Below are 17,575 nucleotides of genomic sequence, written 5' to 3' on the forward strand. Positions count from 1 at the left end.
CCCTCCCTCCCTCCCTCCCTCCTTCCTTCCTTCCTAGATTTATTTATTTGATGTGCATACGTGTGAGTGCCTGCATGTGTGCATGTGTACCGTCAGCATACCTGGTACCAGAGGAGGCGAGAAGAGGGTTTGGGATCTACAAGTGGAGTTACAAGCAATTGTGAGCCTCCTGATATGGGGTGCTGGGGACTGAACCTGGGTCCTCTGCAAGACTAACAAATGCTTTTAGCTGCTGAGCCGTCTCTCTAGCCCATTATTAACTATCTTATGTGGGGTTTTTTTTTGTAATGTTACAAATACACACAGAAGAGCTGCTTTTGGAAGCACATGTCTAATCCTGGAACTTGGGAGGTAGACGGAGGAAGATCAGGAGTTTAAGATTATGTGTGGCTACATAGTGAGCTCAATGCTACATACAGCAAGCTGTAGGAGGTCATGGTGTCCTTCCCATCCCCTACCCCCAACACAAACACACACACACACACACACACACACACACACACACACACCAAAGAAGAGAGAGGGAACTAGACCAAAACACAAACTCAAACCTCATTCATGCTGATCAGTACTTTTCTGATTTTCCTAGTAAGTTTATTCATTGCCGTGCCTCACCTGGGTATGTATTAGCAATGGCGAGGATGTGCTCACAGCTGGAGTGACTTGTACTTTGTACTGCAGACTCTTTCTGATTGGCCGTGTGTCTAGATTTAAGAGGTGCCATGATCTAATCTAGGCTATGTTCCTAGCATGGCCTAGTGATGAGTCCTTGTCTCTACTTTAAGATTCTTTGGCTAGTCTTATATTTCTAATACCTTTGATGTGGATTTTCACTTCCAAAACAGTTTCAACAATTAACATAATTTAGCAGCTCCCTCGTGTTCTTAAAAACATACCCCATGTATTTGCAACCCCCTTTTAAAATTAATTAGGAATAGGGTCTCATTTTATAGACCAGGATGGCCTGCAACTCACTAGCCCAGGCTAGTCTCAAACTCATAACAATCCTTTGACCTCAACCTCCAGGGTGTGGAATTAACCACTGTGATCCCAGTTCTGTCACTGTTAACGTTTTATAACTAAAAGTTGTTACTGCTGCAAAAAAATCAGATGTTAAAAGTAGGACTACTGAATAGCGCATTTGCTAACTTTCAAAGTGGTAGGATAAAAATGAAGACAATGCGGGTATTTTGATGTCTTTATTTTTTAGGTTGTGGAAGACCTTAAAGGTTGTGTTGCTGACGAGTTTCCTGGCAGCTTAGATGCAGATTAATTGGCATGTATTCATCAAGAAGTGAGTTGCAGCCATTGCAGCAAGTCTCAGTCTCTGCCCTGGCTCTCCTCACGTTGGTCATTCAGGTTGACCTTGGTTCAATGTGCTCTGATAACTTTCCTGTGCAGATATTTGGGCTAAAGAATACCAGCTACTGTGTGAGGACAGGGCGGGCTTGTATTGAGAAAAGGACTTCCCACATGCTTTGCTAGCCATCAGCAGCTTTTATTACTAACTATCTTCTTTGATCTGTGAAAACTATGACCAGCTTTGTGGTTCAGTCAGAAGGCAGGGCTGGTATGCGAAACCCCGTGTTTTACACATCACTTTCACATCTTGAGTTTTCTTTCTGAGCCTTAGCCTTTTTAGGTGAGGCAAAAGTCTCAGTGACCTTCAGTCGAAACGCGTTTGAGAGATGATAGTACAGGATTGGATCGAAACACAAATTGGACACAGCCAGGAGCAGTGTGGCCTCTTTGGCTTTGAAGAGGGAGATCCTAGTTGAGCAATCAGATATGACCTCTGTCTGGCTGAGGGTGTAAGGGATCCTGACAGCGTGGTACGGAACAAAGCAGATGATGTAACTGACTGTCACCAAGAGAATGTTGGCGAGAGCCGTCTTCACGTTTGCACAGTCTGCGTTGTCTCTGTTCCTGTAGAGCTGCCGAATTACAAGGAAGTTGGATATCAAAATGATGGCTGAGAAATTTAAGAATATTGCCACACATATAAAATTTGTCAGCAGATGCCAGTTTCTTCCAAACTCCTTTTTGAACTCCATGCAACCTACGTTTGACTTTTCTTTGATGTCCTTGATGGGAATCAACATGTTTGGCACCATTATGAGAAGGACCATGAGCCACACGACAGTCGATATCATCTTTGCAAATCCAGGTTCTTGTATTCGGTATATTTTACAGCTGTGTGTTAACTGAAGACAGCGGTCCATGCTGACAAAGGCTAAGAAGATAATAGAGAGGTACATATTGATGTAGATGAGGCAGGCTGTTACTTGGCAGTGGAATATCTTTAGCTTCCAGGGTGCCACACCCAAGTCAACAACAATTTTTACTGGCAATGCCAAAGTGAGCAGGAAATCAGCTGTAAGCAGGTTGATTAAGTATATGCTCACACACCTTTGATTTGTGGTTTTCTGTATAAAAGCCCATGTTGCAAAACAACTTCCAATGATTCCAATGAGGAAAACTAAATAAAAAAAGTATGTAAATGGTTCCAGATCGCTGTAAACGGGACAGAACAGTGAACTATTTGTCATCTTCAGAGATAAGCTTGAGTTCAATATTTAAAAATAACCGTCCACGGCTCTGTTAAAAAGAGTAGGAGGGAGATGTTAGTAACTAAAATTAGGAAATACTTTTTTAAAAGAAACATTTGTACTCAAAATTCATGGTCTTTCTAGTTCTTAGGAAGAGTTTCACTGGGCTAGTGGGAACAGCTTAGATCGTTCCGAATTCTCCCTTGTCTGATTTCTGTGACTTTCAGGAAATCCCAAGTAAATTTGTTCTTAGGAAGGGATGTTTTTGACCTTGTGGGTTTGTGTTGCATGCTGTCTGTGACCAGTTGAGGGTGAAATTTCTTTGCAGAGGAGGTAAGTGACCAGAGGTTCTGGGAAGTAGAGAGAGGAAGGTCCTGTGGTTTTGTCTGAAAAAGAGTTCAATGTAGCTTTCTGCTTTCTTTTTGTAGGTTTTGTAGCTTATGCTGCCAGAACCTAGGCTGGTTGGAGAAAAGAGATGACAGTAAATTTAACAAAGGTTTTTTATATTGTTATTTTGAAAGCAGGTCCTGTGTTTTGAATCCTCCTAATAGATTTTTTAGAAATAAAATTTTGTGTCTTATTTTCAGTGGGAGGAGTTGAAGGGTTAGGCTCTGGTTCTGAATTGATGCCTACTATCTCTCTCATCGTGTTCCGGTTTCATAATGGTATACACCTGTAAAGCCAGCCTTGTGGCCTCCAGCCGTGTGGGCCTGGTGAACACCATAAATGCTGAACATCTTCCAGATTGAATTTAGTTGCCATTTTTAAGTCTGAGTACCCATCGGATATTTTTTTCTTATATTATGCTTGCTATGTTAATGAAATTACTTTCTTCTATTTATTTTTACTTTTTAAAATTCCAATGGAAAAAGTTGTATTGTTGGAGTTTGACAGGTACTTTGTTGAACATAATGGCTGTAACTTTTTCTACGAAGTGTTTTTAGTAGGTCTGTGAAAGTGAATCTTAAAGCTTCTAGAACAGGGGTCTATATTTATTGGTTACAGCATTTTTCAAGAATGGGTCAGTTGTACCAGTATTAAAACTTGTACGTTGATTGGACCTGCTGGTGCTCATTTATAATCTCATCACTCAGGAGGTACACTAGTTTAAGCTCTTTCTTGGCTAAATGGCAAGGCCAGCCTGGTATACATGAGACCTTGTCTAATCTAAAGCAAAACGAAGCAAAAGCCCCTTCTAACTTTCATAGTAGGGAACCACCACAATCGAGCCTGATAATGACAATAACATGCTCCTTCCAGGTAGAGAATACTGGCTTGACTTGTGGGCGCGAGTTAGACTGAGCTCCCTCTGGTGTGGTCTAGTCTCGCAACATGTTTAGGAACACACGTGGTACATTGTGTGATGCCTCCTGATGTGGGCCATCCATTTTCATATTAACTAATATTCCTTTTTAAGTGAAGCCAAAAAAATACCACTTTCATAAAGCAAATCTATGTGGAATTTTCTGAACGTCCCGGAAATCAGACGGTGTAAAACCTAGGCTTCTCAGTCTCCAGAGTTTTATCAGGAGCAAAGTCACCTGTAACGTTGCAGGATACTGAGACTTCAGTGACTGACAATAGTGACTGACCCAGCAGCCATAAAACCCTCTTTAAATCAAACAACTTCTAACGACTATCCAACTTTCACACCCCAAAATAGTTAATGATACGATGTGTGCCTTTAAAATTTATTTGTCATTATTATTATGCTTGTTCGTGTGCATGTGGAAGTCTGTGGACAGACAACTCTGTGGAGTCCGTTTTCTCCTTTCACTTCTCCAGAATTCTGTGATGGGACTTAGGTCTACTCATGCACCCAATTTACACCTTCACTCCTGAGCCATCTAATGGCCATTGCATCTTGGAATGATGCAATGATTGCAAGTAAGCTGATAAGGGAGATGTCTGCCTAACTGTCTTAAGTGTTACTTAAAGGTTACATGCTCTTCCCTTTTCCCCACAGGACTGAGGGCTTTTGGGGTTCACTGGTACTGTCATTCTGTACCAACCAACCTTAACGAAAATGTTAAAGCATTTACTTTTTATTTGTGATGACTACCCATTTTTTTTTATAGTACATTTTATGAGTCCTGTTGTGTGGTTGCTATAATCTGAGGTATACCAAGCTAAAATCCATTGCTTGGAGAGCTGGCAAATTACAGAGCCAAGAGTCCATCGCAGTCATATTTTAGAAGCCATAGTAATGTCAATGGAGGTTCTAATGTTAATGATTGGTGCTCTAAAAACCAATCCTTACCTGAGGGTTATGTGGCAGGAATATTCTTAGATGTTTTCACGTAAAACAGCTGCAGTAAACTTCTTAGTTTTAACTTTCTTCCCAAGCACTCTAGTAATAAGAGAAGTATAGACATTCCATGTGTTTTGCAGTGTAATCTTACTCTGTGTGTGTTTATACACGCATAAATACACATACATTTAAAATTTCACTTTAGGTCTTTTATGTAATTTCTGTACACTGTCAAAGTTACCATGACTGAATATTCCTTTAATATTCCTGGTGTCTGTCTTTGTTTTCAGTGTTGGGTTTGAACTCAAGGCTCCTGCATACATAGCACGCGATTTCCCACTGATCTATCCCTCCCTTAATCCCGAGTCTCAGTTTAGATTGTTTGAGTCTGCACTGCCTGTGAATAAGTCCTACCCATCTCTATACCTAAGCATGTGGTAGAACTTTAGAATTGTGGCACTTTAACGATGAGTGGATTCTTTTCTGTCCTCAAATCAATTGAGGAGACTGCAAAGTGCCCAAGATTTCCGCAGCTTATTGGAGCAAGATGAGGATCTGTACTTGCTGATCTCTGGACTCTGAGCCTCTCTCCTTCTTCCTCTTTGTGAGTCCTGCCTATAGACCTGTGGGAGACTCTTCACATCTGAATTCACGCTAGGCTTCTCTGACTTCCTTATAGACATTTCTGATGTTGCATAGTGATAGAAAATAGTAACTTGTTTCTGTAAGTGTCCTATTGCTTGAATAACTATATGTCAAGCTCTCGTTTTATCAGTAAGACATATGGTAATGAGAAGAATTATAACAATTTGTCTTGATTGGTATTCTCTGTATTTATAACTGACCATCTATTCCAGAGTGGGGTAATTTACTTCAAATAGTTACAATGTAACTAATGCTGAAGAGTCCTGAGTGCTTGGCATTTGCTTCTTAACTGTGTCTAGATTGCCATGAAACAACAGTTTCTCAGAACTTAGCATATGTTGATCAGTAGGCAGAATTGTATCATAACAGCGTCCCAGGCTCTCTATCACAAATCTCAGATCCAAGAGCTCGATAAACTCTGTGGCAGTGGTATCTGTGCAAAGTAGGCAAACTCTGCTATGTTCTAGCGAAATCCAGAATGGAAATTAAACGTCTCCTTGGCTCCTTCTCATAGCTGACTCATTACTTTGGGGATAAAACAAAACAGAAGAGTAGATTTTCCACAGGAGCCACTGTAGACATGCTTTGAAATGTGCTAATGAAGGACTGGTAGAGGAATGTCTGGTCATGACCTGCCGGGAAGTTACACCACGGCTGTCCGTATAGATCTAGTTAGAAAAGTGACTAGCTCAGGCTGTCCCCGCTTGGATAATTGGTCTAATTTGAATATATATATATATATTTTTAATTTAAAGACAGATGAGGCCAAATGAGAACAGAAAATGCTGATAGGAGTCCAACACTGAAAATCATGACTTTGGTTCCCATGGGAAAAACTGAATTAGTTAGCCATTGAAAAGGACTTACCTGGTGGTGTCCTCTGAGCCAGGCCTGGGTCCGGGTCTTCAGAGAAACGTGAGCTGTTTAGCTAGCCAGAGTGATGGCAGTCCCATTTTGCAGGGTTGTCTGCTGAACTAAAAATTTCCTTTCCTTTTTGTGTGGTTTTAAAATGTTACAGATTGACGTAGATGAAACTGTGGTTTGCAAATGGTTTAAGCTGTTTGAAAGTCTCCTGAGGAAGTTTTTTTTTTTTTTAAGAAAACATTTTTTTTTCTATCTTAAGTAACTTAATTGTCAGTTACTGTTTTAGAGAAGATATTTTTATTTATCCATCATAAATACCTTGCCTGCTTTTTCTTTTATTACTAGAAGTACCCCCAGACTTTTCCGTTTTATAATAGTTTAAAAAAATACCAGTGTTAAAGTCTTGAAAATGATGCTGAGTTTATGACATAAGACAGTAAGGCATGTAACAGATACTTGTTTAGTATAGCCATAGACACCGGCATTTCAAAGGTACAATTAAATAATATTGTTGCAGCTTATATTCTTGCTAAGATATCTGTCAATTTAAAAATTCCCAATACAGTGGCCAGTAGATATCTGTGGTCCCAGCATTTGGGAGGCAGAAGGAGGGTGAAAGCCATGAACTTGAGGCAGCTGGAGGCAGGCTGGGGTCTGTCGTGAATCTAGGACCAGTCTAGGCTATCATGTGAGACCATCTTCAGAAATTAACACAAGATAGGATCTGATGGGTTGTGGTTTACTCTGTTATTGTTGTTAATTCCAGAAACATACTTTTCTACATTTATTATTATTATTATATGTGTGTGTGTGCATTTACCCATGTGTCATATAGCATGTTTGTGGAGATACATGACAACATTAAAAAATCAGTTTCTTCTTTCCACCAAGCAGGATTGTACTCAGTTTGTCTGACCTGGTGGCAAGCACCTTTATATACCTTGAGCCATCCTGCCAACTCCATTTTAGAAAAGCCTTGAAAGAAAAAATAAAAGAACATCATTGGAACAACAGAGAGATAGCTGCCATTCTCCCCTTTCTTTGGTTTATGTAATTAACTTTTTCTATAGATGTAATTGTGCATATGACTTTTGAGTTATTACTTCATAAATATATTACATGTAAACCAGGGAGCTGGCTCAGCAGGTTACAGTGCTTGCCACCCAAGTCTGACAGCCCAGGTCAGTCCTGGGAACCCGTGTAAAGGTAGAAGGAGAGACCCACTCCATAACCTGTCCTCTGACAGGCACATACCACCACAATACACACATATCCACACTCATATCCACACATCATGTTAATAGTGCATTAAAAAAAGTTAAAGGATGTATTTCATCTCTTTTCCAAGTTACGAGACTAAAACAATCAGACAGTATTTCTCAGCTTCACCCCAACAGCTTAAAGAAATGAGACATGCATTTAGAAATTATACCTTATGTTGCAAAGTTAACTATTCCCCTACCGTGACATTAACTAGTGTCTGAATAGAGCCAAACTCCGAGGTTGTAGCCTGTCCAACAACTTGCTGGTCTGAATGAGAAGTTTTGCCTCATTAGTGATTGGCTTTATTTTTCTTTCATAAGAGTAGACCCCCAACCCCTTTAGCCAAGGCCTTGGGTTATTAGAGCAAGGCTAGCTTTTATGAATATTAGTTTCTGGCCCCAAACATATTTTGATAAATACATTTATTGTGATAAACATAAATTTTGTTGTGAGAGACCAGCCTACCTACTGTCTGTCTATTATCTATCGTAATGAACATGCTGGTGCACATTTAATCAGTAAGTGCCAAGCTGTGGCCTCCGTAGGAGAGACGTTTGCAGGAAAGAGACTTGCGGTAGTCAATCAGAGCTTTTATTCCCTGGGTCTAAGTGTGAGGCGAAGGGAATTTACAGGTGGAACTGGTTGCAAATTGGGTAGGGAGTGGTTTTAGTGAGATAGGAAGGAAAGCTGGGATAAAGGTTTCCTGGGGAAATTTTTCTTTATTTTGGGTAGGTGTTTTATTTGTTCACTTCCTTGTTTTAGTTTAGGTTTAGATGACCAAAACGTACAAGCAACTAACTGTTGTTAAAAATCTAAGACTAGTGTTTATGTTTGGGTTGCCAAATGTGAGCAAGCCAACATTGTGTTGGTTCTTTGTCCCTGCACCTCCTCCCTGAGCAGTACAAACTAATCTGTTTGATTTTGTGTTTATGGGATAGGATTTTGCCACATAAACCCAGAGTGGCCTCAGGCTCACAGGAATCCTCCTGTTTGAGGCTCTCCACTGCTAAGATTACAGATATGTGTCACCATTGCCTGGCAGGAACCAATTTGTTATAGTGAAACCAAATTTTATTTTTTATTTTTGGTTTTGTTTTGAGACATGGTCTCCCTTCATAGGCAGCTGGCTTGACGCTCCACATCCTCTTGCCCCCGCACCCTGAGTTTGGGATGAGCAGCCCATCTGCATTCTCACTTTGAGAATAAGTTCTGACTGTCTGAGTTGCCGGAGAAAACGTCTTCCTCTATTGGCCTTAGTAATTTTTAAATTTTGAATATTTCGTACATAGGAACTTTATCTACATCATTTCAGCCGCCCTCTCTCTCCCTGCTCTCATCCACCCTGTGTCCCACATTCATCTCAAATTCATGATTTCCTTTAATAATTATTTTATACACATGTGTGTATATATAAATGTAGACTGCTGTACCCATTTGGTGTTGCTTGTAGCTGTATATATTCAGGGCTGATTGCTCCTGGTTAGACAGGTTCATCCCTTGAGAACACCGATTCTTCCTCGTGAGCCGTCACTACTGGCCAGTATTTCTGCATCTGGGGATGGCACCTTGGGATATTTCCTCCATCCACACTGGCTGGCGTGTCACCTGGTGGTGTCATTGTGAGTAAAGCTCCCTTGTCATATACTGAAGACACTGTCTCCCGGCGGCTGTCCTGGTCCTCTGGTGCTTCTGTTCTTTCCAGCTCCTCTTCTGAGATGGTCCCTGAGCCTTAGGTTAGGGGTTGTACTGTAGATGTATCCACTGGGGTTACACACCCCACAGTCTGCGGTTAGGAATCGTGCCGGTTGGTGAAAAGTAGCAGCCGTAGGTTCTCCTCTAGAGTCCACGACCTCATCACCTAGGCACATTGGCTAGATTCATAATACCAGGCATAATTTCATCCTATTTAGTTAGCCTTAAATCCCATTAGAAAGCTTTATTTAAACATCTCTCAGTTGTAAGTGCCACTATTTCAGCCTTGGGGATATCCTGCCCTGATGGCCAAGTTGTGGTTGTTAGGTATCACAGCCGAGGAGGACCATTGATTGCTTTTATCCCTCGGCAGCTTGCATAGCATCTTTAGGGTACTTGAGAGGCAGGGAGACTTTGGGGTCCGTCCCATCTGAGTTCCCCCCTTTCCTATTTCTCAACTGTATGGTGTCTTCAGCAGTTGGGTCTGATGTTGAGGTTCTGGGAGACAGCCAGGGGCAAAAGCAATACCCTGTATTGTTCTAGGGCATTTCTTTCCACTTTAGCAAAGGACCAGATGGGAGGTTCCCTTCGCTTGGCACTGCAGTTTTTGTTCCATAGTCTGTGTCTCCTGTGGGAGGCATTATCACCCCAAGTGCCATAGCTTCATTCAAGCTGTGTGAGTATTTATGTACATGTACATGCACATTTATGTATAGTATATATATGAGGTTTTTATTTTCTATTCTTTTATTTTGGTTTTTGAAGACAGGGTTTCTCTGTGGCTTTGAAGCCTGTCTGGGAACTCTCCGTAGCCCATGCTGGCCTCACACTCACAGAGATCCACCTGTCTCTGTCTCCCGAATACTGGGATTAAAGGCGTGCACCACCACCTGGCATATATATTTATTTTGAATTAGACATAAAATAATGTTTGCCTGTGGCTTTAAGGAAACATCCTCAGGGTTATGTATCACCCACCCCTCCCCTCTTTTCTCTGTTCTGTTCCTATCCCCACCTCATCTCTCTCTCTCTCAGCTTCCCTCATCACAGCCCCTGTGTTCTCCTCTCCCTCCTCTAGAGCTCAAGCTTGAGATACTAAGTTTTTAATGCAGAGGTTTCATTTCAGTCGCCTGAAGCTCCTTCTGTCCCATTGAGGGTCAATACTTTTCAGGTCGTAGCTTGTTAACGTTACAGGAAGCTGCATGCCACCACTAACCCACTCTTTCAGAAACCCAAGTGGGAAGAAATGAGGTAAAGGTATTTTCCCCTTATTTTGATTCTGGTGATACTTTAATTCAAGAAATGATAGTTATTTTTTATTTATATTTTATATGTATAAAATGATTTGCCCCACAAATTGATTTGTGATCCCCTATGCTGTCCATAGCATCATTAAAAAAATTCTTCAACACAATTTCCAGATAATAATACTTTTAAATTAAAAAGATTTTGAGAAATTTGTATGTGAGTCCTCTATATTGTTTCTGTCCTTCCCATAACTCCTGTTATGTCCTCCCTTCTTTCACAGTCACAGCCTCTCATTTTTAAATTATCATTGTTACATATGTATACATGGGTGTAGACAACCTACTGAGTCTGGCCTTGCCTGTTTGTGCTCGTGCCCAGGCCTGACCTCTTGGGATTGGGCAGTTTATGTGGGAGCATGTCCCCGGACAAAAGCTGTCTCAGCTGCCAGGGAACGTGTAGCTCTTCATCAAGGGGTGGGACGTTGTGGATTTGCCTTAGCCACACTTGCATGTCAGCTGTTGGTGTTAATTATGTTGGACTTATTTAAATAACCATGCTGTTTAGAGTTCGTAGGTGCCCTTCCCCTGTGACATCTAGGGGGCGCTATTTAGCCACAGGCATCCCGGTCCTGCGGCCCTTGTATTCCTCCCCAGGTGTTCATTGCAGACATGTTAGTTGTGACTGGGCTTGCCGCACTCAGTCTGCAGTTTGACCAGCTGTGGATCTGTGTAGTGGTCTCTGTCTGTTGGAGAAGAAAACAAGCACATAGCTTTTCTGATGGTGGCTGAGAACTGTAGTTATCTGTGGGTTTAGGGATAACTGTTTAGAATGCAGTTAGAAGTGCCATGATTTTGGAGAAATGATGGTAGATTTTCCTTTAGGGTGTACGACCTCTCCAGCCTGGGTAGTTGTTAACTAGGTTTACAATAGCAGGTGTACATTCCTTCCCATTAAGAGGACCTTCGGTTTAGACAGCTAGTTTCTCTCTAAGATGAAGGTAACAGTGTTGCACTATTATGGATATCTTGCTGGTCCAGTCATTGTTGTGGTTTGTGGGCTTTACAGCTAAGAAGGTCTATGTATTACATCCTCTGATCATATGAGAGCCAGTCTTTAGGAAGGAGGCTTCCAGAAGGTCAGTTCTAACTGGGTCATTCCAAGTCCTGTATCCTAAGTGTATGGCATCTTCAGTAACAAAGTCTTATCTTCAAGAGCTTTTAAATTTGCCCTTTAGGGTTCTTCGCATCAGAAATAAAACAACGATAGTGCAAAGGGTCAACGGGGAAAGATGAGAGTCACAAGTACAGGCCCAGTTGATAACCTTAACCTCAGGAACAATGCACTGTCCATACAGACAACAACCTGCTATTTCAGAGAAATCCCTGGCCGGAGATGATTCTGTAGGGGCAATGTTTGTACAATTGTGGGGAAGTGGGACACTGGAAAAACTGCCCTCAGTGGGGCTCTTAGAAATGGGGTTTTGCCTGTGTTCAGGGGTGAAAATCACGAAAGCAGTAGTGCCCTAGTCTGCAAAGGAACAGTGAGCTGCTGCGTCCTCGAGTCTGGAGCAGCCTGGCAGGAAGTAAGCGTCTGGGTAGTAGTCTAGCTGCAAGAGAAACCTTAGTAAATGTTAATGACAGCACTCTTAATCATATGTTGCCATTATTACGTTCTGACCGTAAGTTTCCTTGGTGCTTGGGTCTTCTGTAGCATGAGTACGTTTCCTGGTTTGGGTTTACTGCTTTTTATTTCCATATTGAAAGATCTTCTAGGATAAAACTACTGTCTACAGTCCTTTCTCATCTTAAGGCATGTTTTTTTCTTCAACTTTCTTCACCAGAAACGTGTTTTATACTAATAGGTGTATCTCAGTGATATACCTGCAGCCCTCAGTCCTCTCTGATCGCCTCATCCATCATGGCTACACTGACTTTTTTTTTTTCTCTGTCCTTCGCTATTATTATCTCTGGGGCTGGTGAACAAAGTTAACCCATGGGAGCTGTTCACAATTGCAGTTGCATCCAAAGTAAAAGGAATTGGAGCTAATTTGATACTTTTGATTTATGTGACCACTCACTTACAAGCCAAGTTGATGCTGCGGTGTAAACAATGTAAAAAGACAGTCACGTAGACTCATAGCCACACAAGAAGAGAGAATAAAACATCCGTCGATTCTGTAGTCCCTAATTAGAACTGTTGGTGTTGAAGGTGTGCGTGTATGTCTGTATGCAGGAGCCAGACAATAGCATAGGATGTTTGCTGGCACTTTCAACCCTATTCCTTTCTTCCGTTTAGGCATGGTCTCTCCCCCAAACCCAGAGCGGAGGCTGGCCTTGAACTCCTGACCACCCTGCCTCCTCTACCTTCCAAGTGTTTAGAACGTGTGTGTTGGCGTAGACAAACTTTTTTTTTAATGTTTCTTTTGTAGGCATCTACTTTTATAAAATTGTAATCCACATGTCATCAGACTCTAGCAGCAAATAGCTGATCCAAAGGAAGTAGTGATTTTTCGCTGATGATCACACATTAGTAGTTCCAAACAGATGCCCACATAGAGATGCACACCTAAAAGATCACCCACGCCAGTTTTGGAAAGTGGGGAGGCTGTGATAATCTGTTTGTAATCGGTATAGTATCTCTTTAATTTTATTTTAGATACTATAATATAATTACATTTTCCCCTCCCCTCAAACCCCCATAAGACAGCAGTTCTCAATCTGTGGGTCGAATGACCCTTTCATAGGGGTTGCATAGCAGATACCTGAATATCAGTTAGTTACATTACGTTTCATAAAAGTAGCAAAATTACAGTTACAAAGTAGCAATGAAAATAATTTTCATGGCTGGGAGGTCACCACAGCATAAACTGTATTAAAAGGTTGCAGCGATAGGAAGGTTGAGAGCCACTGCCCCACATACCCTTTCCCGGTCTTCAAATTCACGGTCTCTTTTGTCATCAGTTTGTTATATGTGTTTGTATACACGTAGATAGTCCTATGTATAACCTGCTCAGTCCCTACAGTGTTCCCTGTGTCTTCAAGACTGGCCTTTTGGCGCTGGGCAGTCTTCTTAGATGACAGTTTTTGTAGCGAGTTTACTAGTTGACATACCCCAGTGTCCAAGGTTCTGGGTGTGGCTTTAGGTGGGGGCTGAAATAGGCCTTCAGTGTAAAACCAGGATTAGATTTGAAGCAGTTTTCGTCTGCCTGCTGTGGTGTAAGCCTCCAATCTTAGGCGTTCCCGCACATCTGGAGTTTACATCGCGACAGCACCCCTCCCAGAAGGTTTCTTGAGGATGAGCCCGGGGTTTTCTTTCACTGGGTCAGTTCTGATCTTGTTCCATCCCAAGTTGTGACAGCTGGATTCAGGCTGGCTGCTTCATTGCCTAGTACTAACTCACCTCTGCTAACTGTATGGCTCAGAACCTAAAAAGTGGCTTTCTCAAAGGGAAATGTTTCCTTGTTGTGTTGCTAGAAAAAAATGCTGTGTTGCTAGAAAAAAAAAAAAAAGAAAAAAGAAAAAGAAAAAAGAGGGTGGAGGCTGAGGAGATAAACCAGAAGGTGAATGCTATTTTTTTTTTTTTTTAAAATTGCATCATGAAATTTGCCGGCAAGTGGAAGAACTAGAAAAAAATTATCCTAGTAAGGTATCCTGGCCCAGAAAGACAAAAATGCTATGTATTTATAGGTGGCTGTTAGTTGTGAAGTCAATGATAACCAAGCTACAAGAACCACGGAAGGTAGATGTAGAGTAAGGGTCTAGGGGGAGCAGGTAGATCTTGTCAGGAAAGGGAAATAGAAGTGGGGGATCAAATGGGAATGGGTGGGAGAAAGGGTTGTGGGAGAGAATGTGGGGGAGAGACAGTTAAAAAGCTAAAAGTAAGGAGCATTTGAGGGCTAGTATGGAAAGAGCAGAACCTTTCTAAAACGTATACATGTATGAAGGTAATAAATGAAATTGCCAAATGATGGGGAGACAGAGTCCCAACTGGTCATTTCTTGTTACTAAATGAAGCTTCCAGTACCAGGATTGGGTTACATCTAATCTAGTTATTGGTCAAATAGACCCCATGGGAATCCTAAAACAACCCAGGCTGTTGCCAAGACTACAGGTTGCTCTCCACTAACTGACAGCTAGGCCTTATTGCTGAAGACAACACCTACACAACTCACTGAGCGAGAGAGATTGAGCGGATGTCTCCATAGAGTCTTTACCCCTATCGTCCAGCGTCTTCGGCACAGAAGGGTACGCTGCACAGCCTCAAAACCTAATAGTGGCTCTGGCACGCAGTAATTGTTACTCTGCTGTGATTTCTAATCCCATTATCCCCCTGACATACCATTTCCTAAAATGCTTGCTTTCCTATTAGTCATGCGCCTTAGCATAGTGGTTACAAAGACATTGCTTGGTCCCACAGGGGAAGGTGACTTTGTATTGTGGAGAGAAGAGGATGGCGGCAGTGGAAGAGATCACCACGTGACTCAAGCTTTACTTAGTACCTTTCTCCACTTCTTACATTTGCTTCAGTAGCCTAGTCAAGGGGAGGTTTGCGCTGGCTGTGGGAATTCTGAAGGATGATAAACACAGTCCCCTTCCCATCGCCATGTGCATTTAATCCAACACGTATAGCAAGCTTAGTCCTCAAGATCTGACTGAAGATCTTGGGGAGTTTTGTTCTTTGTTGATTTGACCGATGACTGGAAGCGTGGAGTTTCTGGGCAAGTGAGGAATGTTGTCTAGCAGCACAGAAACGTTCCTGTTTCAGTTTAGGCTGTGTTTGGTCTAAAGCTTTAATGAGACACAGCGCATATGAAATACTCATTTGGGAAAGTCAGAGACAAGTGGAATGTTTCCGTTTTCTGTGTAACCACCTTCTTTGCCCTGAAGTGTGACTAAGCACACTGTGCTGAACCAGGTACGGTTGTGAGGAAATCTGGGGGTGTTCCTACACACATTGATTATTAATAAAAAGAAATCCCCGATGGTTTTGAAGGCAACTTGTTTATTGGTACACACAGAATGTAAAACATTAAGTAGATATGAGCATTAATAGAAAAAGATATTTAGGAAGAACACCTGAAAGATTGGGTGTCTCCTAGGAAGCAAGGTAATAGCAGAGAAGGATTTAGTTTTGGTTATTTGTAGACCACATGCTATTCCTCCATTTATTTGATATCTAAAAAGTGATGTGCAAAGACTTTCATTTTACATGGAAAGTTGGAGTTTTATTGTTCTTATTGTTTTGAACTTCATACTTCCTGCCGGATAATATTGGTAGATAGGTTACTTGTTGTCAAAAGCATGCATTTTACCTATACTTCTTAATTGTCATGTAACAACATGGACAGTACTCGGAAGGGCGTGGGAAGTCACAAAGTATCTGTGCTTTCATGAACTGTATTTCCCCTCTTGGTTTTGGACGTGTCTGTGTCATTCTGGACGTTTAGTGAGATGTGTAGCTTCTTATTTAAGACTTCCCTAAATGGCTGGCATAAGAAGAAATAAATAATGGGGTCCAGACACACGTTTGCCGCAGAGAGTAGCAGAGTGAATTCCTTCACGTAGAGCAGGGTTTCCTTTGACTGGCAGCTGTAATGAGCCTCCGTCTGACTCTTTGTGTAAGGGATTCTGGCAATGTGGTAAGGTACAAAGCAGACAAAAAATACAAGCACAATGCTGAATATGTTGCGACTGGACTTCCTTTTGACCGAGATGGAATTCCTTCTGGACTTGAGGTGAGACTTGAAGATTTTCCGCGTGATAGCCGTGTAGAAGATGATTAACAGAAGAAACACAATCCAGAAAATGCTCACGAAGGCATAGTTAGATGCTTTGTGCCACTTCTTCCCCAGCTCATTTTTGAGTTCCATACACTGTATTTTCGTAATCTCCTTGACACTCTGGTTTGTCAGGATGATGTTCGGGACAGCAAGGAGGAGCATGAGCATCCAGACAATCACAGATACCAGTTTGCTGTAGTTCACTGACTGGACGACAGAAGTCAAAAGGGGCTTTACAATTTTATAATACCTGTCGAAGCTGATGAGCCCAAAGAACACAATGCTGACATACATATTAACGTAGAAGATCACGGCAGAGACTCTGCACACAAACACATTCACCTGCCAGGGACCGAGGCCTGAGTCGCCAAGGACTTTGAAAGGGAAAGTCAGGCCCATCAGAAAGTCAGCCACAACGATGTTCTTGAGATAGATGATGAAACTCTTAGAGCTAGGCACATAAAAGAATACCCATCCCGAGATGCCATTGAGGAGGATCCCCGTGATGAAGACCACGCAGTACAACACAGGAATGATCTGCTGCGTGATCAGGGTGTTCCGGGAGCAGGACTGGTCTGGAGGGTCTGTGGTGGTTGAATTGGCCATCTTGTAACTTCTGGAGGCGAGGATCTGGGTAGAGAAGCAGACTAGTTACTTGCAGTACAATTTACGGCCTTCACGTCATTCATGACTGATACCTGATAGTGGAGGAATGTGAATCTGGTGAAACCCGCCAAGATTCTGAAGCGTTTACTCCCTCTTGTGGAGTTTTTATCTCCCTTCAGATGGAAAGCATGGGGCGAGCTCTCATTAGCCCAGAGGGTGGCATCCTCCCACACAGTGCTTTCTTCTAGGTCTGAGGACAGACTAATTTGAATATAGGCTTGAAAAGTAGCAACTTTAAGACAGTATATATATATATATACATATACATATATATATATGTATATGTATATGTATATATATATATTTATTTATTTTGGTTTTTCAAGACAGGGTTTCTCTGTGGCTTTGGAGCCTGTCCTGGAACTAGCTCTGTAGACCAGGCTGGTCTCGAACTCACAGAGATCCGCCTGCCTCTGCCTCCCGAGTGCTGGGCTTAAAGGCGTGTGCCACCACCGCCCGGCAAGACAGTATATTTTACTACTGTATTTATATTGTAATGTCTACTATTAATATTGTAATGTCTACAATAGTTTGTAATGTGTCAGTCTTCTCTCTGTATACTAGATAAAATGATGAACTCATAAACTGAGCCTTCCTAGCACTTTTGAAGAGTTGTTG

At 41.8% G+C, this 17,575-nt stretch overlaps 3 protein-coding genes across 11 annotated transcripts in view; 1 reads left to right on the plus strand and 2 right to left on the minus strand.

The window, feature by feature from the left end:
* Positions 1–17,575, plus strand: part of Med12l (mediator complex subunit 12L) — a 301,518-nt gene that overhangs the window by 90,879 nt on the left and 193,064 nt on the right. The gene's annotated exons all lie outside the window — the stretch shown is intronic.
* Positions 1,202–7,503, minus strand: Gpr171 (G protein-coupled receptor 171). Of its 2 annotated transcripts, XM_050120218.1 has the most exons (3): positions 6,313–7,503; positions 4,810–4,899; positions 1,202–2,598 (listed from the first exon to the last, which is right to left on the minus strand). In XM_050120218.1, the coding sequence occupies exon 3, from the start codon at positions 2,547–2,549 to the stop codon at positions 1,590–1,592; it is 960 nt and encodes a 319-aa protein (XP_049976175.1). In that variant the 5' UTR covers positions 2,550–2,598; positions 4,810–4,899; positions 6,313–7,503; the 3' UTR covers positions 1,202–1,589. The 2 variants fall into 2 exon arrangements, with proteins under 2 accessions (XP_049976175.1, XP_049976176.1); XM_050120219.1 differs by lacking the exon at positions 4,810–4,899.
* The window catches only part of P2ry14 (purinergic receptor P2Y14), a 47,751-nt gene continuing 43,285 nt past the window's right edge, over positions 13,110–17,575 (minus strand). Inside the window, exon 2 of one of the 2 annotated variants that reach the window (XM_050120214.1) lies at positions 13,110–16,921. In XM_050120214.1, the coding sequence (XP_049976171.1) occupies positions 15,881–16,897 (1,017 nt within the window). In that variant the 5' untranslated portion in view covers positions 16,898–16,921 and the 3' untranslated portion in view covers positions 13,110–15,880. The remainder of the gene's footprint in view (positions 16,922–17,575) is intronic. The other variant, XM_050120213.1, reaches the window with a different exon arrangement.

The sequence above is a fragment of the Alexandromys fortis genome, unplaced genomic scaffold (assembly GCF_014885135.2).
Source record: "Alexandromys fortis isolate MF-2015 unplaced genomic scaffold, M_Fortis_MF-2015_v1.1 scaffold_172, whole genome shotgun sequence".
Lineage (NCBI taxonomy): Eukaryota > Metazoa > Chordata > Mammalia > Rodentia > Cricetidae > Alexandromys > Alexandromys fortis.

Coding starts and splice junctions, on each gene's coding strand:
- Gpr171 (XM_050120219.1), bottom strand. CDS start 2,549: ATGACAAATAGTTCACTGTTCTGTCCCGTTTACAGCGATCTGGAACCA.